Here is a 10783-nt window from a genome sequence, read left to right as displayed (position 1 = left end):
ACTCTTTGAACTTTTTAAATTTTGCACTTTCTCAACAGTTTCCCCCTAAGATTAAAGTATTCTGATCTGATCTGATAACAACAAATATCCCACTGGTTTCATAAAGATTTAAGTAATGTTAAGTCCCCATTTATAGAGAGATGGATAGATATTAAGTCTTTTAAATAAATCTTAATACTTAGACAAGTAGAATTTTTTCTTTAATGTGCGATCTCAAACTGCTGCAATACCTTTTTAAAAAAGAAGCTTTCAACATAGCATAAAATAGTGTCATTGATTTGCATTAAAATTTTCCAAAAGGCACAAACAATAAAAACATGCTCCAGACATCCAGTTCCATCACTTGAAAGCTGAGGCGACACCTAGCAGATAGCTGCTGGTTACAGCTGCCTCCTTTAGCCTGACCATGGCTCTTAACTTTAAACCTTAACTCGTCCATTTTAGGTTTATTAATTCCATGAACGGTTCGCAGCCAAGTGTGAAGCGGTGGGAATGAGAATCAGCACCTCCAAATCTGAGGCCATGGTTCTCAGCCGGAAAAGGATGGAGTGCCTTCCTGCCCCAAGTGGAGGAGTTCAAGTATCTCGGAGTAGTGACCGAAAGAACGAGATCGCAAATACAAGCGGCGGAAATGGGCTTCCTCCGAAGGGTGGCTGGCCTCTCCCTTAGAGATAGGGTGAGAAGTTCGGCCCTTCGGAAGGGGCTCAGAGTAGAGCTGCTGCTCCTCCACATCGAAAGGAGCCAGTTGAGGTGGTTCGGGCATCTGACAAGGATGCCTCCTGGGCGAGGTTTTCCGGGCATGTCCCACTAGGAGGAGGCCCCGAGGCAGACTCAGGACACGCTGGAGAGATTATATCTCTCGGCTGGCCTGGGAACACCTTGTTGTTCCCCTGGACAAGCTGGTGGAGGTGGCTGGGGAGAGGGAGGTCTGGGCTTCTCTGCTTGGGCTGCTGCCCCCGCGACCCGGCCCCGAATTAGCGGAAGAAAATAAATGGATGGATGGATAACTCCATAAAACCTTTTTTTTTTTTTGACCAGGCTGTAAAAAGACTATGCTATGAAGTTGGTCGCTTTAACATGGGAGTCTTTAAAGGTTTCATTGCTTTTGGTGCAGTATGGCGGAGCGGCTGTTCGCAATGTGGTTCTAAAGGTTGCTGATGGCTCTAATCTGAGTAATTTTTAAAAGTCGATGTGGTTTTTGCTATATGTGGCTCAACAGTGGAACACTACGTTTCATTTGCCACCAGTTGAGAATCTTGGATTTGACTACCTTTAAAATTTGCTTTTTTCACAGCAGTCTTTGGACATAATTGCAGGAAGAAGCATGGGTGTCCATGATAACCACTGCCCTTCACTTAGATGTGCATGTGGCAGGGATCTGGTCCAGCTCCTGGGCATGTTAGTTAGTAATTTGGGACAATACGTCTTTATTGTTGTGAACAGTTGGCAGGTTGAACTAACACAAAAATGTCTATATTGTCTTGTCAGTGTGGAACAGAGATACAGTTTTAAATATATTTTCGAATTTTCTCTTGCAAGGATAGAGTTACTATGGGTTACGTGTCCCATGTGTACTCAAATCCACACAATCAACACACTGGTAAGTATTTAGAAGATATAGAGGGCACCTTGGGGGAGAAAGATCAATGATGGATGAAAGCTATATCCAAGCCCTTAGTGAGATTGCGTTGGGCAGGGCTACATTCTGCTGCTCTTAAAAGAGAAGCTGCTATTTTATATAGATAGATAGATAGAGATATATGTAGACTGCTGTTTGCACAGACACAGTAACACATGCACTGAGTATTCACTTGACTGAGAGTATGTGCTAAATTTGATTTGGTTTTGTTTTCAGGCTTGTCAGCTGCCATTTAAACATGCATAGACAACCAAGCAGGCAGGCAGGCGTCTGTGTGTCCCCGTTTCTGTTTGAAGTGGATGATCTCTGATCCCACGTACCTCTCTGATTGGGACATGCGTAGTCTCTCTCCGTCTGTCTGTTTTCCTTCTTCACCCCGAAAGCGTTCTGAATCGAGTCAGGCAAAGCTGCAATAATACTGATTTGGAAAGGAAAATGAAATGACATAAAGACATGTTTCTTTAATAAATGTTATAGGAAGCATGTACCAGGGAGTTCAACCTTCACCTCTAAGACCAGATAAATCACTTAGAATTAATTGATGTATTAATTGGAAGAGGAAAGTCTCTCCGCTTTGAGCAATGGATTGTTATTGCCGAAATTGTATTTAATGGATTTGAATCAGTGGTTTAGGTCTGGTCAGTACTCAGTGAATGTCTGCTGCACATTTGCCTGGAGGAAGGGAGTGAAAAAGCCACTTCTATAAAATCCTTTATGTGATTTGGATAAGTCCTTTTTAAATTTTTTCGGTGTGTGTGTGTGTGTGTGTGTGTACACATCTACCAAAGGACACGGTTGAGTGATTTTCATTGAACTCATGCTGGCCAAAACATTCTCCTGGAAAGCCACAGTTTCATGGCCTGCAGGCTTGTCTTACCTTTGTGCTTTTTTAGCTACAGGAGCACACTGTCAGGAGCATGTATTGTCCACTGCCCGAGCTTGTTACACATTCCCCCTCTCTCTGAGGTTATTTGTTGAAAAAGCCTGACAGAAAGAGTCTTATTCCACCTGACATACAATGTGCCTCACACCACACTTACCATCTTTCTTGGTTGTACATTAATAATGACATAGCACCTGTCACACTCATAAGAGAAGTATCAGCACAAAGGTTTGTATTCTGCTGCTGTCATAAATGGAGCATAGTTTTTTTTTTTGTTTGTTTGTTCGTTTCGCCTTTTTGTGCATCCAGAGTGTCATATTCGACAGTATTTCCAGCACTGATCAAACTGACGCATCAAACTGGTGCACGTGTTGAAAGACACGTGTCTCTGTCTTAAAGCTGTGGGTCATGTAGTTTGGATTGCACCAAACGTATTGTTTGAAGTACCATCACTGGGGATAAACACTGAATATCTCCCTGTCTGGCATCGCCATTTTATCATGGATCTGGTGTTTCTGAGAAACCAAAAATCTCAGTTCAGGAAAAATAAATGTATATGTAGAGCTCACTGAGTGGATTATACCCTGTGCAAAAGCCAGTTTAACCAAACAAAGATTTAACATCTTTTTAAGCTATAAAATATCATGTATAGATGCTACATTTAAATAAAACACGGTTGACTGGAAAATTATGAGTAAAGCCTTTCACTTTGGCAGACAACCCCAGGTGTGCTTTTACACTGACATGGCAAAAGATGCTTTCCATTATGAGGGAAATGGGGGAAAGGAGTCATCTTCCCACTCTGAAATATCACCATGGTGTAGTTGCTCATGAGATACTAGATGCTGAAAAGCTAATTCATACTTTTTTTTCAAGCAGACTGCAATTATTGTGTTCTTTAGACTTCTATCCAAGACTAAAAGAAATCTCACCTCGGTGTTAAGCTGGTTTCCCCCCATGTGTTGTATCTGAAGGTACCTCTGAGAGACAAAATCTGTTTGACAAATTAAAACATTTCATAGCTTAAAGTACTTTTTTTTTCTTTGTAATGTTTAGCTTTTTTAGCCCTCTTTTTTGGGGCACATTATGATTTTATAATAGATTTTGAAAATAGATGAAAGGAGACCAGGCAGTAGAGCTGCACAATGACATGCAGCAAGGGTGTACTGAGTGTACAGTTTATAATTTAAATTTTTTCATTCATTGTTTAGTTGAAGTTGCTATGGTAGCATGAATAAGTGCTCTCTTGCCCGTTATTTTTATCTATTAGGACTGGTCTTACTTACTGAAATTTTGGAAGTTCCAGTAGCATATTGTAACCTGCCTCTCACTCCACGCTGACAGGGAAAGTCCCTGCATTGACCAGCAACCCATTAACCTGTACTCCATACTCCTCCCCCCTGAGTGATGTCCCAACACTGGTTCACTCGTGACCCAGTTTTGAGAGAAGACGTATTTAGGGAAATGGTTGACTGCATCGAGGGGCACTGTTTTTGTGTGATGGCTTTGGCAGCTGGCAGATATAATGTATGGATTGTCTTACAGCAGCCTATAAAGCATGTAGGAGCAAGGGGGAGGAGGGGTGACAAATGGATGGGGACAGCAGTAGGGTATGATGATGAAACAGAGACAGACGGGGGCAATGTCCTCGACCGGGGGCAAAGAAACTGGTAGAGTGGCGCCTGCTGAGGTGAATCTGTCCGCCATGCTGGTGCCGGCATTTGTTTGGCAAGTAGATTCCTACTGATAGCCACAGGGACTGCTAACAGACAGGGGCGCCCAGGAAAACAGGACAAAATGTGCACTTGGAAAACTCTGCTATGAATTCTTAAAAAAAACAACTTCAACGTCAGATCTTTAATTTTTCTTTTCTTTTTTTTACACTCTGGGGAAACTGGATATATTACTTTTGTCTTTGTACTGTTAACAAGCGTCAGATCTCGCATCTCACGAGTCATGCTTAGTGAAGCACATCAAATAAAATGACATGTTCATTATTTGAAGACATAACGTGGACTAGATATAGGATTAGAGCCTCTTCTCCTCACACGTGAGCATAAAAGACAAAAATCAAATGCATAGTAAGTAATGAAAATGTGATGATCTTGTAAAAATGATAAAACTATGGATGTGTTCCAACAAATGCGGAGCCATTCGTGGCTGTATTTGTTGACACTGATGTTGTGGTCACCCAAAGCAAGCATGTGGGCCAGCGGGGTTATCAGTAAACGAGACAGACTGACGCAGAGGTCCTGTGACATGTTGTTCCTTAATTGAGTCAGGACGGGCGATTGGAAAGACTTTGAAGGTATAATGAGAATTCAAATGGCCTCTGATTTTTATCAGCCTCCACAGCGCGATCATTTATCAGTTTGTTCCTTTATTTAGCCGTTTTCTTATTTCATTTCCACCATTATTGATTTTTGTGTTTATTCACAGCCTGATGTTCCTGTGGAATAGTTTTCTTCCACTGACTGGTTAATTAATCTGTAGGTGTTTCTCATGGCTTCAGTAGCAAAGGAAGGAATGAGAAATCCGGTTTTCCAACAAAACTGTGAGCAGTCTGCTGTTGTTATTATTATGCCATTAAATAAACATGGTTTTTAATTGTGCACAGTTTGAAATTTATTCAGAAACTATGAGATTGCCAGGAAATGAGAAATGTTTTGAGGAAACAAAAGCAGCTGTTATTTTGTATGTTGGTTCTTAATTATCTGCTCTAAGAATGATGCATGAAAGAATAAAAACTATGACATAGAACAGATGCAGATTAAAATACCAGAAACAATGCAATTCTTTGTTGTCAACACATAATAAACCCCACTACATTATTTTATATTCATCTTTAACTCTTGCATATTGAAACACCTTGACTCTCAAATGGAGCTTTTTAATCCTGGCTACTACTCTCCAGCTCTCAAAGGGATTTAATTTGGTTCAACTGCAGGTTCCTGTGTATTATGCAAAAACTGAACGTGTTGAAAATGAGGGGCTAATTATTCCATTTGAGAGGTTGTAATTACATCCTTTAGACTGAGCAATGGATATTCCAAAGTGGCTCCTTCTCCTTAGTGAAGGATTTCCTGGGTCGAAACAAGTGTGACTCAGTCAGCCATGCAATAGATTGACCTATGCTGTCTAGGCCTTTTGCTGGAGAAAGTACTGTGCTCTTACCAGGGTTCCTCCAGAACAAAAGTCCAATTTACATAATACATATTGCTCTCAGAGATTGTAAAAATAATGGTCTCCAGCAGCGTGTTCATGTGTGGAATTATGTTCTCACAGTGGAAAGTTATTCCCTTAAAAAGTCTGTAGATGATTTCATATCTTTCTCAGACACTGGGACCCCACAATCAAAAATAGATCAGTGAATTTCCCCTAGTATTGCAGAACTACAGTAAGGAGAAATGAAGAGGTCAAAAACTTCCCCATTGGAATTGGGTAACTGTTGCCAGGAAAGGGCTGGGCCTCCAGCAGCGATGAGGCAATACTGAGCCCAACTGTGTATAAAAACCAACACAGTCAGCATACCATCAAACAGGAGAAGGACACGAGCTGACAAGGGTCAGTGAAATATCTAAAGAAATCCACTTGCCCAGGCAATCACTATCCATCACTGGACCTGAAGAATAAATTGAAGGTATTGTGGTGTTCTTCGCTGCACCGGCACCCATGAGAGGGAAGACCCATCAACTCTAATCTTCAAAGGGTAAAACAACTTAACCATTTAAACCCCGACAAAAATGAAGGCATTCAGCATTGCAGTTGCAGTGACACTCGTGCTCGCCTTTATTTGCATTCTGGAGAGCTCTGCCATCCCATTTGCTGGGGTAAGAATTCGTCTTAAACTCACTTCATTTGCTTATTAGATATAAATGTTTTGCCAGGACGCTGAGATGCGCCTCCTCAATGTGCATAATTCATTAACAGGTGCAAGAGCCGGAGGAGGCAGGGAGCAATGACACTCCAGTTGTGGCACATCAAGAGATGTCAGCGGAGTCATCAATGGTATGTTCAATCGACTGAATGAATTAAACCAATTACCAAGAGCAAATTAAAATTTAAGTGGATGCATTTTCCCTGCAGAGTACCTTGGTATATAGAGCGGATGGAGTTGAACACCTTGCTCACGTCTTTTGTCTTTCCCACAGATGCCAAATCACATCAGGCAAAAGCGTCAGAGCCATCTTTCCCTGTGCCGCTGGTGCTGCAATTGCTGCCGAAGCAACAAGGGCTGCGGCTTCTGCTGCAAGTTCTGAGGATTCCCGCAACAGCCACAAAATATTAATTTATTATGCTTATTGACTCTTTCTTAAAGACTTTCTCCGTAGCATTTACTGTGCTATACACATTTTACATAATTTTGAGGAGATGTGAATTATGAAACAGCACCGAAATAGGAGAGCTTCTCTACTGTATTTATTTTATACATTTCAACCATTTTGTGAATTTCTTTTAAAGAGAAAGTCAGATGTGGACATTTCTTTCATTGGAAAAAGTTGATATTTGGCACTGAATAAAGAATACAAATTAAAAGCAGCTGCAAAAATGTTTTCTGTCATTTTTATGGAAATGTTCATCTACAACAGTTAGCAAGAGATTAGGTCTCAGGTTTATGTTATTATTAATCAATATCCTATCCCAATTTTACCTTTTGAGCTTCTACTTTGTTACATTAAATCATTATATCACTAGAAACAGCTGGCATGTTGCATATGCAATGTTTAATACTCACTACACACAACGCACAACTCATACACAATTAACATCAAAATTTGTTCTGCTCTCCATCGCTGACAAATCGTTTACACACTAGTAACTGAACTGACAGTTTATGGTCACATTTATTGTTAATTACTATACATGGTGTTCTATTAGACTCTTAAAATAACGCACAATGAGTTTTTCTTCTTGAGACAAATTACATAGTAAAAAAAAAAAAAAAAAAAAGTTCTTGCATGTTACCTGAGGTTTATCTGGGGAACAATAAGCAGAAGGTGAGAGCAGAAGCAATATAAACATGAATTAGCCTTCTCAGCTGGGGCTATATTACAGATCATTATCATAATTTCTTATCCGCTGAAATGCATATTGTGATCAGCTCAAATTGATTATCTTTTAAAATGATCTCTAGAGTAAAGGGAAATAATGGAAAGCAAATAAAAGAAATCAGTGCTTATGTGGAAGAAGAGTCTCCTTCTCTGTCTTGTAAAGCATGTTAGGTAAGGATGTAAGAGTGTGCCGGGACCTTCAGGTTACCGTCGTGCTTAGCTAGTAGTATTAGAGTTACTACTGGTAAGAAAAAAGTTTGTGAAGTCGACTCAAACTCAAACATGTGGCTTTCACTAGTTGACCTTGATGAGGATGGTGAAAAAATGGTAACAAAATGTATTGTTTACTGATAATAATGCATCAAGTTATGGGGAGTAATGAGTGATGGGGGGTGTTTATGGTTTATAATAAAAGTTTAACTGATCAGGTTTCAGGTAGAATGATAAATTATTGTATAATTAGAACTACATTGTGTATTGTTGTGTAAATTATTATATAAACAATATTTGCACAGAAAGAGCAGTTCTGTCATCCTTTTATGGATTTCTTTTCTATCACTTAGTATCGTGCATATTATGTATGCTATATTACACCAGACCTTGGAATAGGTGAGCTAAATATAAAAGCTCGTACTACTAAATTATTTTGGGGAAATGCAGTGCAATGCCACAGCAGGAATAAACTCACAGCAACAGCATCACAAATGCTGCCAGAATAAACAAGCTCATAATTTGTGATAAGCTGTGACCAGCTAGGGGAGCTTGCTAACATAGCAAAGTCGGTTCAGGCTTCTACGCATATGTTTAATGATTTCCCCAGAGCAGACAACAGACACAGGCGAAGGTGCATGCATAAAAGCAGCACACACAAATAAATTCACTGGAATTAGTCAATTTGAACAAAGAATTTGTTTTATAGCAATAAATGTAAAATGGTGGGAAAGCATTGTAAAAGCACTCTCCTGCACATTGTGCATATTTTTGCATCACCACAACTGTCATGCACACTCTAGAGGAAAATTCCAACTGACACCCTTCAACATTTATTATAATCTAACAGCAGCGACTTTAAGTGTGGCTGTTACGCTTTTCATTGGTGCATGCATGAGGAATCAAAACATATTCCTTGTGTTTTGGGCAGATTAGCAGATGAACATACACAGGAGCAGGAATAAATAGGAGCTGAAATGTTCCAGTAGGCAACAAAAATTGAACAAAAAAACAAAGATCTTAAATGTAGAAAGAAAAAAAAAAAAGTATATGTATATATATATATATATATATATATATATATATATATATATATATATATATATATATATTTTACTAGACCCTTTTCTTTCAGAAAAGCTCTACCTCGAAAGATTCAAAATCTTTTTTGAATCATTTTTACATTCAGCAGTGTCTTTTCAAAATAAACTGAGTAAACAACATGCTTTTAAACTGCACTTTCATTTAAGTGCCTGGGAAAATGAAAGAAAGAAAAGAAATTGCCTACTCAATGGCCAAGAAATCTTATTAATGGCGCTATACACTATACATCCAAGCTTTTAAAGCAGAATTTCGCCTTCTTCATAAATCTGAGCTGCTATGTTTATTTCCAGTTAATTTGTGGACTGATCATTACAAATATTAATTATTTAAGTTATTATAGGCCCCAATACAGTAGATGGTGTATCCACCAAAGCAAATGTTTTACCTCTTGTGCCTTTAACACCATGCAACTTTTAAACTAACTTTCTAATTCTAATTAGAAATTAATTCCTTCAGCCATAAGCTGCATAAAAATGTGCATACACCCCTGTTGAAAGGTGTACCTGAGGGAAATGCACTGAAATACCAAATTAAGAAAATTCTGATGTCAGGAAGTAGCAAAGGTAACGAAGCACAGCTTTCAATAGTTAGCAGAATGATTAATAGCAGCTATGAGACAATTGGGTCTGAATATCAATACACATTTTAGTGGTATCATGTATACTTATCTGGTTTTGATTCCTCAACACTGCTTCATCTTTTAACTTTAGCTGCCTGAACATCCAGCATTATATTGGACTGGATTAATAAAAGACTTCTCTGGGAAGTAGTGTGAAGAACAAAAAAATGTAACAAAGCATGGTGCAAAACAAAAAGAAAACAAAATAAAAAAGTCCAGTGCTAAGTATCAACTGTTATCATTTTCTTTTTAGAAAAGGCAATCAAATTGAACTTTCATTTACATATTTTTCCATAAACGTCTAAAATCCATAGATTACTTAATATTGGGTGGTTCTGTCCTTTTCACATGCAGAGCTCTGTGTTTCTTCAACACCATGCACGCAAGAGTAAGAAAACAAAACAAAGCAACATATAATGGAAATCGAGCATTTAGAACAGTCTGATACTTGGGCTTGCACAGAGGTTACTTGTGCACATACTGACCATGTCTAATATGAGCATCTATTACTGTACCAGTATTTGACAGAAAATAAGGAAAATCCAAATAGGTCAGCTCTGAGAATAATTTAGAACCAAAAACAGAATTATCCTAGAAATCAAGTGGCCTGCATTTGCTTACTGCTTACAAATCTTAGGCTACCTCTGAGTAGAAGATTTTCAGAGAACCGAATGAACCTGAGTGAAGTGTTGAATCCAAGCACGACTTCATGCAATAAACTCAGACCTACTTAATAAAGCCAGGCTTTGGCCTTTATTATGTCCGGGCCACTCAAATGCTAAGAGGAGAAAAGAATCATCAAAAGAAAATCAACATCATTGAGGGCAAATAGAACTTCAATAAGCATTTTTAATGACACAACAAGAATGAATGCCAAAGGCATAACAAGCACAATGATCCCTGCGTTGTCTTGTCTTTGATAGTTTAGCATTTCCACCCCAGGCAAGTTTGTTTATTGGATTTTATTCAAATTAAAGTAGCCTCGTTGAGTGTAATAGTGCGTGTGCGGAAATTTATGTGTAGGAGGGAAAGTGACGAAGAGTCCATAAAAGTTGAAGGCTTCACAGGCAGTATATTGTCAGTAAGATCAGGCTGACACCTGGCAACAAGCCGCCAGATGGACGAGGCAAACAAACAGGTAGACTTTGAAGCTCAAACAACACATAACATAACATAAGTCTAGCAAGTTGAAAAACTCCCTTTACTGTGCAGTGGGGACTTAAAGAGTAAATGAGAAACATCTGTTCAGGCAGGTATCAAGTAAAACATACTGAGGG

General features: G+C 39.0%; 2 protein-coding genes across 2 annotated transcripts in view; one reads left to right on the top strand and one right to left on the bottom strand.

Annotated features, from left to right (window-relative positions):
- LOC308405712 (histone H1-like) overlaps positions 1-10783 on the bottom strand; it is a 160907-nt gene that overhangs the window by 122247 nt on the left and 27877 nt on the right. The window lies entirely within an intron of this gene.
- hamp (hepcidin antimicrobial peptide) lies at positions 6075-7056 on the top strand. The gene is made up of 3 exons (XM_080896572.1): positions 6075-6352; positions 6453-6530; positions 6674-7056. Exons 1-3 carry the CDS (start codon positions 6266-6268, stop codon positions 6779-6781), a joined length of 273 nt encoding a protein of 90 aa, XP_080752698.1. The 5' UTR covers positions 6075-6265; the 3' UTR covers positions 6782-7056.

The sequence above is a fragment of the Rhamphochromis sp. 'chilingali' genome, assembly GCF_963969265.1.
Source record: "Rhamphochromis sp. 'chilingali' genome assembly, chromosome: 11".
Taxonomy (NCBI): domain Eukaryota; kingdom Metazoa; phylum Chordata; class Actinopteri; order Cichliformes; family Cichlidae; genus Rhamphochromis; species Rhamphochromis sp. 'chilingali'.
Note: the sequence above shows the minus strand (reverse complement) of the source record. Positions and strands in the feature narration are given on the sequence as shown.